Raw genomic sequence first — 17,282 nt, 5'->3', positions numbered from 1 at the left:
GTCCAATGGAAGTAAGTTTACTGAAGTAAGTTATTGGGGTTTTAGAGACATCAGGCCAGTTTTTCTCCTATGGGAGTGTTGAGTGAGTGTGTGCTCCAAGTGTGGCAGGGGGCCCCCAAGAGTGCAGACTGGACGTATTGAGGCCCCAGACACTGAGTACTTCCCCTCCAGGTTTAACCTTCAGTTGGAGATTCGTCATTCTGGAGGCCTCACGTCAGAAAGCTTTCCTGCCTTAAAGAGAACCTTCTATTCACTGCTAAAATAGTGGACAACTTCTTGCACAGGACACAACAGAAAATGTTCAAGCATTCCTTTTTTATTTGTTTTAAAATTCTCAATGAGTCTAGGGTTTTTTGTTTTTGTTTTTGTTTTTTGGAGAAGCAAGAACATTGTTGGATTAACTGAAGATTCGTGTAAATTGAACATACTGTGTACAATGTTCAAGAAAAATACCCTTTCCATCTCTTTCTTGTTGTTCTCTGGTTTCAGATTATTGCCATTCAGAAAACAGTTTACTAAAATAGCATTACACAATAAATAACATTTTCACCTTAACATTATCACAGAAAGTTAAGTGTAGGAAATAATAACCCCCAAGTTCAAAATGCAGCTTCAGACAGCTTTCTGAGTACACAACAGAATGTTCACCTCACTCTGCTGAAAAGTGTTGACACATACCCCATTTGTCTTTAAATGTCTTCTTTTTTGTAAAGCAACTTTCTTGAGATACAATTCACATATCATGTTCTCATATATATTCTCATATATATATATATATCTCATAAAGTTCTCCCATTTAAATGTACAATCCAGTGGTTTTCAGGATGTTCACAGAGTTGCATAAACACAGCTCAGTGGTTAAACAGTGTAATTTTAGAGCATCTTCACCACTTGATGTTTTCCCTCACCCACATCCCCTGCTCCTGGTAACCACTAATCTGCTTTGTGTCTCTGTGGGTTTGCCTGTTCTGGACATTTCATGTAAATGGAATCCTACAGTGCGTGGTCCTTTGTGACTGGCTGCTTTGACATTTCCAAGGTTCATCCATGCCATAGCGTGCATCAGAAGTTTCTCTCTTGCTGAATAATATTCCATTGTTTAAACATCATACAATGAAATATTTTGTTTGTCCAGTCTTGACAGTCCAAAATATTGGATTGTTTTACTCTTGTTATTATGGATAACACAAGCTTTTGTGTGGACATAACGTCTTCATTTCTCTTGGGTATATACCTCAGAGTGGACTCTCCAGGTCACGTGGTAACTATTTAAACTTTTGAGAAACTTCCAGACTGTTTTCCATGTGGCACCGTTTTACATTCTCAACAGCAGTGTAGGAGGGCTCCATTTTCTCCATATCTTTAAACGCCTTTTAATCAAAGAATTTCAAAGCTAGAAAGGGCCTTTAAAATCATTTCATTTTAATCTGATTACACATGATGGGCATGAAACTGCCAAGAATTCATATTTTAAACATTTCCCATGAGCTCATGCTTTGTTTCTAGTATGTCTTTATTCTGAACCTGAATTTTAATTATCCTCTTTGGATAGTTCATTATGAAAATGGAAATGTTTTAGTGAATTTTATTGACCGTGAAGCAGATTGACATGCTATGAACCTCTTTTTTTTTTTTAAGTTGACTTGTATAATAAAATTATATATAATGATGCAGAGTAAAAATCCCAATGATCCAGAGTTAAATGTGATCAGAATTGGCTAATGAATTGGTTGTTCTATAACTCTGAGGGGCAATAAATATTTGTAGAGAACGCTCCTTTCACTCCTTTTTCTTGGAAATGTTCTCCTGCTTTCAGCCCACTCCTCCCTACCACCTTCTGCATGGTGTGGTAGAATAAGGCTGTAGTGTCACCTTTGGCCAGAAAGTTACTGTACCCAAAATTTGTAATTTTAAAGGCTTTTTGGCTTAGTAGAGTTAATGTGTGTTTAAAATTTATGTAAATAAACATTTTGCAATGTGGCTTTATCCATGGTGATATTTTAAATTATCTGAAGTTTGAAAATTAAGGTCCTAATAATGATGACTTATTTGCAGGGTTACTTGATTAGCTGTGTTTGGAACTGCTACCGATATATCAATGGCAGGAACTCCTCTGATGTCCTGGTTTATGTTACCAGCAACGACACTACGGTAGGTGTGATGTCGCTTCACATGGAGATCTCCACACGTGCACTATATGATGGCTTCTACGCATTTCTAGTGTTTGCTGCTTTTTTCACTGTTGTTGAGACATATTCATGAGCTGCTTAGTCACCAAAGGATTCATAGTTGAATGAAATGTGTTTTGTTTTCCTTACAGGATATTAAAATCTAGATGGCTCAGCTTTTGATTCATTTGAAAATTATTACAAATAGGTAATATGTGCCTCTCCACATTTGCGTATCTTAAACTTGCATTATTAAACCATGGTAGATAATTCTGGTTATCAGTTCTGTATGACTATATACCTTCTCCTTTGACATGTGGAATTAAACTTAAAAATGTGATGGTATAGGTAAAACAAATAGCAGAGCTTGCTGCATTTTAAAGTCTTAGGCTGTACCAACTGAGTTAGCCAGGTGATGGAGTTTACTGTGTTTTTAAAACTTGTCCTGTATATATAAGCTTTCGTAAAAGAATTGAGATGATCTCTGTTATTCATACTTAAATTGTATCAACTTGTTAAGTATGATTTTGGGCAATACATCTTCATTGGAAGAGTCTTCAAAAAATCATTGGTCCTTGATGTAAATGATCTTGCCTGCCTCGTGGTAAAAGTACAAGCCCTGTAGGTACTACCCTCCTGTATCTCCATCGTTATGCCTGATGCATTGCTCAATACACGTATGGAATGCCGAATGGAAGGATGGTGATGGGTGACATGAGCACGTGGGATGGGTCCTGGGATGGGTCCAGGTGGATAAGATTGGAGGTGACGGAATGGACAGAACAGATGAAAGGATAAATAGAAATGATGTGTCTGTTCTAAACTAGAATGGGGTTTTATTTTTGGTTTTGTTTTTTAAATTGTGGTCACTTGCTCATTCTGGCCTTACTGAAATAATTTAGCCTGTTCCTGACTTGACTTCCTTGTGTATCAAATGGGGGTAAAACAACTTCAGACCTTATACTAAATACACAGGTGCTAGCTGGTATCACTGAGACGTATGTGGAATTTCTGCAAGAAAGAGTATTTTATGTGAAGAGTTTTCCTAAGTCCTCAGTTAGCAGGTGTCAACTTGAGTCAGAACGCATGAGCAGCGGTTTAAGGAGAGGCTTCGCGATGATCAGATGCACTAACCCAGTGTGTGATACCTGCAAAGTCGCGTGCACTCATCACAGGAAAACACGTTCTGCCTAGTAAACCTTTAACCTTTAGAGAAGTCCTTTTGGGTCAGTACGTCTCTCTAAAAAAATAACTTCGCCCAAAAAATAAATAAATAAATAAATAAAAATAAAAAAAAATAACTTCACAATTACTGTAACTTTTTCTTTTTTAACTTTTTAGTTTATATTGGAGTGTAACTTGTGACAGTTTCAGGTAGATAGCAAAGAAACTCAGCGGTACACTACATACATCCGTTCTTCCCCAAACACCCCTCCCATCCAGTCTGCCACATAACCACAGTTACTTGAAGAATGTTTTCCTTCCCTCTCAGTTTCTAGGGTATTAGTTACCTATCAATATCTTTCTATTTTTTCCTTTAAAAACACATTTCAGAATACATTTATTGTCCCGCTGAACTAGTAAAAAAAAGTTTGAGATTTGGGGATTTGAGGAACCAGTAAAGTTGCTGAAGAAGCAAGATATTATCAGAGCCTTATCCTAAATATTATGAATGTGTGGGACTTGTAATATCTCCATTTTTGGAAAGTATTTCAGAGAAGAGAATGCCCATATTACATGTGTTTGTTCAGATGTACTTTTGGTGGTTTTTTCCATAGCTTTTTGAAGGGTTTTGTGTGTGAATAATATGTATATATCATATATATGTGTGTGTGTGTTATATATAATGTGTATATACACACACATATATAGGTTTTGCATATTTTTGCATATTTTAGCCCTTTAGCAAAGCAGAAGGGCTGCATAGACAGATATATGTTGTCTAGATACGTCTCAGATCAAAGGATATTCTGAAATTTGTAAAAACTGGGGTGCCTAGAGAATTTAAAAATCATGAGTGAGTCCCTAAAATGCATTTAACTAGCTTTTTAGAGGAGAAGGCAATGGCACCCCACTCCAGTACTCTTGCCTGGAAAATCCCATGGACGGAGGAGCCTGGTAGGCTGCAGTCCATGGGGTCGCTAAGGGGTCAGACACGACTGAGCGACTTCACTTTGACTTTTCACTTTCATGCATTGGAGAAGGAAATGGCAACCCACTCCAGTGTTCTTGCCTGGAGAATCCCAGGGACGGGGGAGCCTGGTGGGCTGCCGTCTATGGGGTCGCACAGGGTCGGACACGACTGAAGCGACTAAGCAGCAGCAGCAGCAGCTTTTTAGAGGATGCTTTTATTTTCTGTTTTTCGAGATTCAGAATTAGGTAAGAATTAACATGTATGTTTTATTTAGGCTTAGATGCACTCAAAAATAGTTGTACTTAAAAATAGTTGAGACATCCCAGCTCTTCTATTAATAGGCGTTTCTTCAGAAAGATTTCCAACTTGGCAGTAGTTAATAGTAGCTAGGATTTGGGACCATGGACTGGTGTCAGCTGTGATATTTTCCTGGTATGTTGACAGAAGGTCCTGGGGAATTGCTCCATGATGGTTATTGGTCATTATCTTAGGCATTCTCTATCAACTTGCCATTTTTAAGATAAGGAAACTGATGATATGTTTTTACTTTTCTCAAAGTTCCCAGTGAACCTTCCCCACTGACTCTTTTTTCAAATGAATGGTATTCCTGGGAAAGGGACATTTATCATTTCTCATACCTTGCATGGATAACGCAGAATAGGGACAGATCACCATCTAAAATCTCAGCTTTCTGGCAGTGGTTTTTTTTTTTTAATAATGGTATTGTGGATATTATTCTAAAGAGTCCTTATTATATCTAAAATAACATCATAAAATTTCCAGTATGTATTTAGGTTTTCAGTTGCTTCATGTTAATTTTCCTGGCAGTTTATTTGCAATAAGATCTGTGGATCTGTATATATTTTAAGACTTTATACTTTTCTTTTTTAGATTAAATTTTATTTATATCAGGACTAAAATGATTTTACTTCTTACACTTTTATAAAAGGTTAGTTAAAACCTATAGTCTCAGTAAATCTTTAGAATAAAATCTTGTGTTTTACCCATATGTTGTGGATAGAAGAGGACTAGAAGATTATGAATCATCAGACATGGTTGCTGTTGAAATAAAAATAGTCCATGGATCTCCTGACTTCTGATTCAACACAGCAAACACTATACATACTCCTTTGCATATTAGAAAGAAGCAGAATCAGATGTAGAAGTAACAGCTGAGAAAAAGCAAGTACAAATAAGAGTGGGTGTGCTCAGCTGCTCAGCTGTGTCTGACTCTTTGCAGCCCTATGGAGTGTAGCCCTCCAGGCTTGTCTGTCCATGGCATTTTACTGGCAAGAATACTGGAGTGGGTTGCCATTTCCTTCTCCAGGGTACTTTTTTTTTTTTTAAAGAAACAACTTTGGGCCACAAACTAGATTTAACTAATTGCATAGCTCTAATATAGTTCTCTCTATTTCCAGTAAATTAGTAATTGGATCAAAGGACTTCTTGTATTTATATTTCCATATTCCTTTTTTGCAAGACTATAGTTGATATATTTGTTCTTCCATGAGGAGGGAGATAACGTCTGGGTGATTCTATCTGAGATGTCAGCAGCCATTGATACCGATTGATTAGGAATTGAAAGATGACATTCTATTTTTTCATTTATTAGCTGGAATATCCCTTTGAAGAAAAACTTTCCCTCACTTTCTATTTAATTACCCAGTGGTACGTAGGCAATGATAAATACATATGATTTTCTTCTCTTTATCAGTTTTCAAACAAGTTGTTCCATCATTTTCTAGTGATGACCAGTGGTTTGTTTTTTTTTTTTAAGTAATAAATGATCTAATGAAAACAGGCCTATTATAATACAGCTGGGGATGTTCTGTTAAAAAGGATAGCTATTTTGATTAATTTTATCAGTAAGCCTAAATAGTAAAATTTACCTACTGTTGCACATTTTAGACTTTCTAAGCGGAAAAACAAAATGGTTTTCTAAATAGCTAGTACATTACCATCATTATTAATGCTCAGATTGTGCCATCTTTCCCAATTAGGGACTCTTCAAGTTGGCACCTTTATATAACTGGTGGTCTGATTGCTTCCTTGCTGTCTCGCTGACATTGACATTGTTCTAGGCTTACCTTGTCCATATCCTGTCCCAGACCTGGAATCGGCTATTTCTCTAAGGAACCCTGCTTCCTTTCAGTAAGGACCATAATCTGCATTTCTAGGGTTGGAGAATAGATTTTTAAAGAGGACTCTACATATTTAAAGATTGTTTTAACTAGTACTAAAGGAATTCTAGTTAGCATTTCTAACTTGGGAAAAAAAAACAAAAACAGCAACAAATATACTGGAGCCTCCCTCTGCACCCTGAATAGGGATTTGAATGATGTAGTTCTGTCATTTCCCCTGGTCTCCTAGCTTTATTAAGGTCCTCACAGTGTGTAATAATGTATGTTTCTCCGTTGCCCATGTCTTTATTGGGAATCCACATGGACATAATAACACGTTATGTCTTTCATTTCCTATCAAGTGTTAAGCCAGATGGCTTTTTTCCCAGGCTGAAGAGTGTCAGGGTGACCTCTGTGGGAAGATAGCTGGGGCTCTGGTTGGTAGAAAATAAATGTGCTTCCGTTTTCTTCTCTAAAACAGCACACATATCATTCTCCAAATACCTACTTTTTCAGATACTACTCAGGGAGAATAGAGTTATTAGATATTGGAGATTATTCTCTGGGTTAATCACTTTAGTTTCTTAACTAAACCAAAGCAAAAATCTCTGAAAGAAACACCTGAAGATAGAGAGGTCACAAGTGCTATTAGTTCATAATGCCTCTTGGGGTCTTGGGTTCCCCCCACCACGATGCTGTTCCAGTGTATGCGGGCTTGGGCTTGGTCATGTCTGACTCTTTGTGACCCCATGGCCTATATACCTCATCGGACTTCCCTGTCCATGGAATTTTCCAGGAAAGAATACTAGAGTGGGTTGCCATTTTCTACTCCATGATGCTCTTAGGCCAAAAGAAATACCTCATTGTTGATTTCATTAAGTAGTCAGGTCCAGACTACTTTTGAGTATTAGTTAGGGTAGTACCTAACAGGCTTTGTAGTATTTTACTTCAACATTTAAAATATCCCTTTGAGTCACTGCCATGCAATATAGGGTTAGGCACCCTAAGGAGATGCAGTCTTCTCTTTAGAATATTGTAGAAATCACATTCTGGATACATACTACATATTAGCACATTCACTCACCTGCCTTCATTAAAATCAAACCTTAAGAGGAAGAACATATTAAGATACTAAACATGGATTATAGAAATAGATCTTTCATATTAAAGTTTAGGCAAATTGAATTGTTAAAACCTCTTTTAATCAGCTAATACCAGTGAAAACTTGAGTCACTCCAGCATTCTTGCCTGGGAAAATCCCATGGACAGAGGAGCCTGGTGGGCTATAGTCCACGCGGTCCCAAAGAGGCAGACAGGACTGGGCACAGACATAGCCAGTCCGGCTCTGAAGATCTCTTCCAGTCCTGGGCTCTTCAGATTCATGTCCATTGAACATAACCTCACAAAACGGCCCCTTGACCACAGTAATCGGCCTGTATGAACCAGAGGGTCGTGGAGGCAGTGTGGAGGGAGTGGGGGGAAGAAGGTCCTTCGATAACAGGATTTGAAACTTCAGCCTGTGAGTTACAGGCTCTGAAGCTTGTGACCTAGTGAGTACTAGAATATGAGTGAGACATCTTATTTGTAGTATCTCCGTTTTAGGTATCTTCTTTTTCCTTGTAATTAAGTAGTTTGTGTGATCTAAGCTTTTTATTTTTAATCTTAAAATTGTGAGAGGTTGAGGTAGACTTGGCAACATCTCAGAGAAGTAGAGAGAACATTCAGGAGACCATTTCCATGGTCAGGGTCAGGGCGATGGTGAAGAAGAGGCAGTGGCGACGGCAGGGTGGTAGCAAAGCGGCTGAAGAGGAGGGGAGACTGCAGAGGGCTGCCAGAGGGCGCAGCGATCGCCGCTAACGAGGGGACGTGGAACAAGCATGGTTGCCCAGGACGCCGCTTGCTGTGACTCTTAACTAGAAACGTCAGATTCCTCACCTGAAAGGCAGGAGCAGACTCCGGGACTGAGAGTTAACTGGCCAGCCCTCTTCTCCTGAGCAGTGTTCCCGCAAGCGTCATCCAGCCGAGCGCTGAGGAACCCCAGTGAGGGCCCTCCCTTCTCTGCCTCTGCCCCGCCGCCCCCCACCCCGCCCCGGCTCAGTGCCTTTTGTGCTGTGGGTTTCTCCCCAGACACTTAGGTCGCGGCTGCCGTCTGCCAGGCTCTGGGCCGAGTGCTTTATGTATATGAACCAGGTCTCACAAGAGTCCTTGAAGTTGACCCCCTTGGTGGCAAAGAGGAAACCGAGGCACCAAGTGGGTAACTCCCAAGAGGACACCGTGGTGAGACCTGGGGTGCGGGGGGCAGTGATCACCACCGCCGCAGCCCTGTTCTTCACCCCACGGGCCTCCCGGACCATCACCGGGGCGGGCAGCCATGGCCCGTGTTCCTCCCTAACGGAGGGTGTGGGGTGGGACAAACAGGAGGGAGGCAGGAAAGAGATTCATTTGGATGATTCTTCTCAAGGAAAAGTCACAAACTTTCAGAGCAGGGGGACTTTTTTGTTTTGCTTATTTTTGCCCTCTAGCCCAGGGGAAGGAATGGGAGGGTGGCTTAAAGAAAGAGGTGGAATGAAAGGTAAAAATAAACTTGGTAACACCCGAGGCAGCTGCCTTGTTTGTTTAGATACATGTATATGTATATATTTATACATATATTTTCCTTATATATATTCTTTTTCAATTTTTTTCCCCATTTAGGTTATTAGGTAATACTGAGCAGAGTTCCCTATGCAAACAGTAGGTTCGTGCAGTTCCCTTGTGCTGAATAGCCCCGCCTTCTATAACTCAGCTTCATATGTGCACGTGGCTGCAGATAGATTTCTCTGCTGGTTCTAATAGAAAAACATCATGGCCTGGATACCAGCTGAGATTTTCCCTGGAAAGCATTTTCCCTGCTTTAATGTATTCCATGCTTCAATCAGACAGTGCGTGACATTAACTCAGCTCATATTTCTTTCCTTACTTCAGTAAAATATAGCATTTGAAAAAAAAATCCTTATCTGTTGAAAGTTATCTCTGACCCATATAACTTTACAGTTACTTCATCCAGAGAATATCTGGAGCAGTCAAATCAACACATTGATATTTTGACACATAAAGCTTCTGAAAGAAGAGTTAAAATAATTCAGTTTCCATTGTGAACCTAGATAAAGAATATTAATCATTTGCTCAGTTGTAACTTTCTTATACTAACGAGTAAAGAAAAGTATAAGAGTAGCTTTGCAGTGAACCAAGAATAAAATCACCCTCCACTTTCATTGTGTTTTACTTTACAAACGCACTCAGAACTTGATTTCTTATTTTATCCCACATGTCCAAAATAGAATTCATGTTGACTTTATTCTGGGACAAAGATATTGAATTTTATCTTTTTAACATCCTGAGAAATTTTCTGGGAATATATATTAAGGAAGTCAAAGTAGAATATATATACATTTGTTTAAGATGTCCTGTAGCATTGTTTTTGTAAACTACTTAATTTTGTTTTTGGCTGTGCGGGGTCTTCACTGGTGTGAGGGCTACTCTGCAGTTGCGGGCGTGGCCTTCTCACCGTGGTGGCTTCTCGTTGGAGCGCAGAGGCTCTAGAGCTTCAGTGGTTGCAGCACACGGGCCCAGGAGTTGTGACGTTTGCCTGGAGCCATGTGGGATCTTCCCACATCCAGGATCGAACCCGCATCTCCTGCATTGGCAGGTGGATTCTTTACCACTGAGCCACCAGGAACCCCTGGCATTGGTTTTTAAGAGCAAAAGTATCCAATCTCATTGTCTAATAATTGGGAACTGGTTTGATTTAATAAAAGCATGTCCATTTGATAAGATGTCCTTATGGCCATAAAAATCATGAGCAGTGTAAACAGCAGAAGAAAGGCTTTTGATGTTTTTTAAAAGCAGAGTATAGAAGTTTGTGCTCCAGCAAGGAAAAAGCAAAGCTTGTAGACAACAGATTAGATTCTGGTAGAAATTAAGCAGTTGATTTCTTGAGTAGGAGAAAGCAAAGTAGAAGACATTTCTCCTTTCCCGTTGATTCTAGGGATGGATGGAAGAAGTGTGTGGTGAAGGAGACCGGGTAAAAGAGGGAATCTGAAGTTTGAAGCAGTCCTTCCAGCCCAGAGGGCCCTGGCAGCCGCTGAGCAGGGCAGCTGGGCCCAGCCGGGCGGGCAGCCCCTGGAAGACAGGGTCGAGTCCCGTCCTGCGGAGGTGGGCACAGGAGGTGGCGTAGCGCATTCAGGCCTGGGCGCCAGGAGCGGCTGGAACCCGTGGTCGGGCTTCTGTGGTGACAGCTCACAGAGCATTCCTTCACCCGCCTCAGCTGTCAGGTGTTTTCATTTTAGATAAAAAATGTGGTTCTTTAGATATTTATTTTGATCAAGGTAATGTATATATATTTAGGTGTCATTATTTGAGATACATTTATTTGAACATGAGATCCTTAATTGCATTTCAACTTTCTGCTGGGGCTACTATATTGTTTTGATGTTCTCCTGCCCAAATATCTCACCAGGGAGGACTTTTGACCCAATTCAAAAGATTTGAGGTATGAATTCTATATAAGTATAATCTGAAAGAATTTGAGTAGCTTCTCTGCTGAGAATTAAGGGAAATAGTGACTTCCTCCTGTAATATCAATTTATAGTGGTTTTTTGTGAATTGATAAAATTGGCGTGGCTTGTGGGATCTTAGTTCCCCAACCAGGGATTGAACCTAGGCCCACCAGGAAACTCCTGATATAGTCAGGAGTTTCTCCTTCTGTAGTCAGGGTTGGGGGCGTGGGTGGTCCTCACTAGAGTCCTCTAAATTCGTTTGTTCTTCCTGATTCCTGATGAATTCATTGAGTACAAGATGCCATTGGCTATATATTACACTATTATTTTGGATGCCTCTTATTGTAAAGTGCTGTGAATTACAACACACAGGCTAAATTCAGGTGCTGAAATGTATAATGTACCTTAGAATAAAAAATATATGGTTGTGTGTGTGTGTGTGTGTGTGTGTGTGTGTGTGTGTGTGTGTATTACAGGTGGGAGTGTTTAGAAAGTTTTGGAACAGTTATTTTAGATGTCTTCAGGAAAGTCAGACTTTCTTTTGTGATGCTCCTGCCTGAAATGCCCAAATGGCAATTTTAGTTAATCATGGAGAGTCATGATTCAACTATCCCTCCTTTCCTTTTTGGCCTAAATAAAGGGGCAAATGTGATAATGTAAATGGTGCCTTTTTTTTTTTTAACTTTTAATTTTGTATTGGGGCATGGCCGATTAACAATAATGTCATGTTAGTGATACGTGAACGGTGAAGGATCTCAGCCACACATAGACACGTGTTCATTCTCTCCTAAACTCCCCCCATCTAAGCTGCCACATAAATGGTTGCCTGTTTTAAACCAGGTGCATTGTAGACTCTTAGGGGTGTAATAAATGGTGAAGACATAAATAAATATTTTGACTACTTGGTATTAATTTAAATGGACCTGTGTTAGATTCTAATGCCTCTAAATGATGCGAGTGATCTGGGGCTGTGTACTTTCACATCTCACATTATCACATCTTCTAAGGTCAGAATTTTTTTCTATAAAAATTTTTTTGCCTATGAAAAATAGACAACTGCATGCTCAGTCGTGTCCAACTCTGTGTGTGTGTCCGTCCAACTCTGCAGCCCCATGAACTGTAGCTTCCCAGGCTCCTCTGTCCATGGAATTCTTCCAGACAGGAACACTGAAGTGGGTTCTCATTTCCTGGGCTTCCCAGGTGGTGCTAGTCATAAAGAAGCTGCATGCCAACGCAGGAGACACAGGAGACGTAGATTCGGTTCCTGGGTCAGGAAGATCCCCTGGAGAAGGGAAATGGCAACGCTCTCCAGTATTCTTGCCTGGGAACATCCCATGGACAGAGGAGCCTGGTGGGCTACAGTCCTTGGGCTTGCAAAGAGTCGGACATGACTGGAGCACACACGCGCACCGTTTGCTACCCCAGAGGACCTTCCCCACCCGGGGATCAAACCCACGTCTCCTGTGTCTCCCACATTGGCAGGTGGATGCGTTACCACTCGCTACCTGGGAGCCCTCTGTAACTAAAGAGTCAGCTTTAAATGTGTTAGGGTTAGGGTTTTAGCCTCTAGTCTTGAACTCTACTTCCTCTTCAGATTTGTTTTTTTTCCTCTCTGTTGCGGTCAAATTGATCTGAAATGTAAATCTGGTTTTGTCATCCCCAGATTTAAAAGTCTTCAGGGTTTCTGCTGTTTATTACTGTAGCGTTTCCCAACTGTGATGTCATTCCCACTTTGCGATGTGACAGTCATTTGTAACTAGTGGGATTATATTTTAAATCTGAGTTTGCCAGTGGTTTGCCTTTTTTTTTTTTCCCTTTGAATAAATAAGAACAGATTTAGCATTATCTCTCCAACAACATCAAACTCCGCTCTGCAGTCTTACATTGTAATATTTTCTTGAAGCCAAAGGAGGGAGTGCAGTGATAACTTCATCCTGCCAAGTTCATCTTATTTGTGAAGCAGCTATGAGGGACTGTTAACTGATGTGTTATCAACAGCTGTAGGTCTCATGAGCTGTGATGCTCTCACGAACACTGTGCCCCTTGCCTCCTTCCCCTCAAAGGAGCCAAAAAGCAAAAGGATAAGGAAGTTTCCGTTTATAGTGGTGTTTTCTTTATTTGTCCGCACTTTGGTGAGAGCGAAGGGCAGTTGGTTTTGTGCAAGCTCACCTGTGTATGCCCATGGGTGTCTTTCACACGTGGCATCACCAAAGCTCCCATCCCCTCCTGGTGGGGAGGACTGCAAGTTTATCAAGACGGTGGTTCCACTTCCCAGTCTTGCTGACAAGTCTAGCTGGGGTCTTGCCTATTGTTCCAACGCTCATCCCTTGTAATCTCCAGCGCCCAGGTCTTCAGCTGAAGCACACCATCTGCACCTTTACCAGTGTTTTTTTCGGGGACAGTTCACATATGCTTTCCCTAGCTCTCCGGTGGGCGTTCTCCAGCCTTTAGTCCTTAAATGCCTCCCCAGCACGGGGCACAACAGCTGCCCTCTGGTGGCTGCTCGGATGTCCTGGGGTAAAGAGTGAATGAATGGACGTGGTGTTCCAGCCACGGGCACTTCTGATTTTAGAACCGTAACTAAATGAGAGGTGCCCACACCTCTGCAGACGTGGCAGCCTGTAGGGGAAACGCTGTTCATGTTGTCTTCTTTCTCATCCTTGAGTTAACTTTTGTTAAGTTTGGTAAAGGAGGGAAGAGGGTAAGGCTAGGGGCGATGGGCTGGAAGATCAGCTCTGGGGGAGGTGAATGCCACGTCCACTCCCAGCTTTTGAGGTCAAAGGAATCATGACCTCGAAGATCTTTGGTTCCTCTGCTGGGCCCTGGGATGTATCCTTCATAGGAAGGATCCTATCCTGACAGGAAACACTGTCAGGATTCTTGAGAGAGAGAGAGGGAGCGAGCCAGAGTTACGTCGAATCGGTTGTCAGTTCAGGGACCTTCCCCTGAGGCTTTTATCCAGCTGCCTGCTCGCTTCATCGTGTGTGGCTCAGATCAGCTTACGAGTCACCCTGTCGCGCTTCCCGCAGCCACCAGAGCTGAGGTGGGGAGAGGAGCTCCTTTTGTGACCCACGTGAAGCTGCTTGTGAGGAGAATGTTCACTGGTGTCACTCTGTTAAGGAAGGGCTGTAGTTGAACTAGCTAATAACCCTGTGTTGGCTGTTGTGCAGGTTTTGGAGCATTGCTCCGTTTACTGAGCGCCCGGGCGCTCAGCCTGTGTCTTAGGCGTGTTGCCTTCCTGACGTCCTTACAACCATCTTTCGAGGAGCGTCAGTTGTGGTTTCCATTTTATAAGCATGGAAGCTGAAGGTATATTTTACTAACTTTCTCGGGACCCCAGGGTTCATACCTCACAGAGCTGGAATTTGAACCCAGGTCTAATTTCAGAGTTTGTGTTTCATCCCACCACCACCGATTGCCTCTAGAATTTGACCACAGCCATATAGCTGAAATGCAATGAAAGAACTCATACCTGGACACATCTCTGTCTTAACAGCCTGTGCTGACAAACGACATGGAAATGTAAGACTTTGCTTTTAGAAACTTTTTGGAGGGGAGAGTGGTAAACATACAAGACAGTTAATACCACAAGTGAAGTGAAGTGAAGTCGCTCAGTCATGTCCGACTCTTTGCCACTCCATGGACTGTAGCCGACCAGGTTCCTCCATCCATGGGATTCTCCAGGCAAGAGTACTGGAGCGGGTTGCCATTTCCTTCTCCAGGGGATCTTCCCGATCCAGGGATCGAACCCGGGTCTCCCGCATTGCAGGCAGACGCTTTAACCTCTGAGCCACCAGGGAAGGACCCGAGAGACGATACAGTTTAATTGATAAGCTGCTTATGTAAGTGCTTCAGAAGAATGGTCTTGTCTTTGAGTTCAGAGTGCTGCACTATAGTTACTGGCATTTCTAGTGTTACTCTTATGACTTCATGTTATCTATAAAGAATATGGAAATATCTAACTGATGTTTTTACTTTGAAAATTAATTCATTTGTCTGATCCCAGAGAGCAATAGTGGCAAAGAATCCTCCTGCCAGTGCAGGAGACGTAAGATACAAGGGGTTTGATCCCTGGGTCAGGAAGATCCCCTGGAGCAGGAAATGTCAACCCACTCCAGTGTTTTTGCCAGCAGAATCTCACGGACAGAGGAGCCTGGCGGGCCACAGTCCATGGGATCACAAAGAGTTAGACATGACTGAACATCTGAGCACACACACAGTTGCATAGCATAATTCAGAGAAGAGTAATTGTGTCTGCTGCCGCTGTTGCTGCTGCTAAGTCGCTTCAGTCGTGTCCGACTCTGTGTGACCCCATAGACAGCAGCCCACCAGGCTCCCCTGTCCCTGGGATTCTCCAGGCAAGAACACTGGAGTGGGTTGCTATTTCCTTCCCAGTGCATGAAAGTGAAAAGTGAAAGTGAAGTCCGTTAGTCATGTCCGACTCTTAGCGACCCCATGGACTGCAGCCTACCAGGCTCCTCTGTCCATGGATTTTCCAGGCAAGAGTACTGGAGTGGGGTGCCATTGCCTTCTCCAGTAATTGTGGCTAGACTATTTCAGATCTCTGGAAGTGATTTTTAACCTGAACCTGGGGTTATTTGGGCTTTCTGTGGAATGACAAGAGAGAAATCATGGGGAAAAGGAGTCAGATTGGTATTGAACTTGCCATACTAGGGAGTCATAGAAATAAATCAGACAGGACAGAGCCAGACAGTGGGCTGCTAGTGGCCTGGGCCTGAATGACGTGAAGAGCATGTATTAAATGAGGAAGTCCTTTGTTTCCCAGGGCTCACATCTGTTTCCTGGGGGCCCCTCAAAGCATCCTGGTTCTCTAGTTTCCATTGGTGTCTGGGGCACCCTCGATGAGCTTGGGTCTCACAACACAGGAGGAGAATCACACAGGCCAGAGGCCCCCCGACCCGCTGCTCTGTGAAAGCACATTTCGGCTCCCGGGCAGGGAACTCCAACTGCACTGTGCTCCCTGGCTGCTTTGTTAGTGTCTGTTCTACATGTGTCCCATGCCCACCACCCTTTCTGGTTTAGACGGATCATTTCCAGCAAACTAGGATCCTTTTCCGGGCCCCTGCAGAAGCTCAGAGCGAATATGTAACTTACCCACCAGCCAAGAAGCGAGAGGGATGCGGTGGCCCTGAGCCTGCCCACTGGCCTCTGGTTTGCAAATTGCCCCTTGATGACTGACTTCTTTCCTTCAAGACTGCTATGATTATTCTTTTATTTTTAAAATATTTTTAACAGTATAACATGTGCATAGCTAAAAATCGTGGTAGTGCAAAGTTTATTTCTCAATGGTCTGCCGCCATTTTCTTGCCCATTCTCCACTTTTCCATCCCCAAGTAAACACTGGCAACTCATTGCTTCAGGTATTTACCTCCATATTTCATCTACATTACTGATTTTTCAAGGATCAATTTGAGATCCCTTTTGACTTCTTGGATAGGGTTTAAGTTTTATTCTCCCTATATTCTCTGCTGCCGTCATCTGCCTAATACAGTTACATCAGGTATTTTTGTTACATCTCCAGTTAGTGTTTTTCTTGATTTTAAGAAAATATTGCTCAGTGCAGAGCTCTGTCATGTACATCCCTGCTCTTGTACCATTTTTTTCCCCCAAGCAAACATTGCTTTGTTTTTTCAGCTGCCGAGTTTTTAACCTTTTACCTTGCCGTGATCTATCAGATCTGTCCACGACATAGTAACATTTCCCAGATGTTTGACTCTGTGAGATAATCAACCAGTTCTTCTTTCTTTTTTTTTTTAAACGAAGGCTTCTCCTGCTCCAAGGCCCTCATCCTGGGCCTTGATTTCTTCTTAACCTTCTTCACCCTTATTAGGATGTAGAACCAGCAGACAGGCTGCCGGTGTAGTTTGCCTTGTGCCTTGCACCCCTCTCCCCTACAGCCCAGGACCCCAGGATCTTGGATGGTTCTTGGAGAATCTGATGAAAGCTCTGAACACTCTGCCCAGGAAAATAAATGCACATATATAAAATTTGGCGCATAATTTTGTGAATGTCAAAAGATAATTTATATAACATTACCTGCACTGTCATCCTATCAACCGGAGAGTTCCGAATAAGTCCTCAGAACCTTAACTCAGATATTACAGTACAACTACATTTACTATTTTTCCCAACACATAATTCTTTACTCTTAAGCATTTCCTCATTTCTTAGTGTTTGATGGAGTGAGTGAGCTTTCCAAATTTTAATGACTTGCAGACGTGTGGCCAGTTGGAATCACTTCTCTTCCAGGGTGTTCCATTTTGCAACCTTTGATGTTAATCTGTTTTCTCCCTCCAACTGT

The 17,282-nt window shown here is 42.0% G+C and overlaps 1 protein-coding gene across 2 annotated transcripts in view; it reads left to right on the top strand.

Moving 5' to 3' along the window:
- LAPTM4B (lysosomal protein transmembrane 4 beta) overlaps positions 1 to 17,282 on the top strand; it is a 66,084-nt gene that overhangs the window by 42,259 nt on the left and 6,543 nt on the right. The window contains exon 6 of one of the 2 annotated variants that reach the window (XM_052651970.1): positions 2,056 to 2,151. In XM_052651970.1, the coding sequence (XP_052507930.1) occupies positions 2,056 to 2,151 (96 nt within the window). Of the gene's footprint in view, positions 1 to 2,055; positions 2,263 to 17,282 lie in introns of those variants that run through there. The other variant, XM_052651969.1, reaches the window with a different exon arrangement.

Source organism: Budorcas taxicolor, chromosome 14 (genome assembly GCF_023091745.1).
Source record: "Budorcas taxicolor isolate Tak-1 chromosome 14, Takin1.1, whole genome shotgun sequence".
Taxonomy (NCBI): Eukaryota; Metazoa; Chordata; class Mammalia; order Artiodactyla; family Bovidae; genus Budorcas; species Budorcas taxicolor.
Note: the sequence above shows the minus strand (reverse complement) of the source record. Positions and strands in the feature narration are given on the sequence as shown.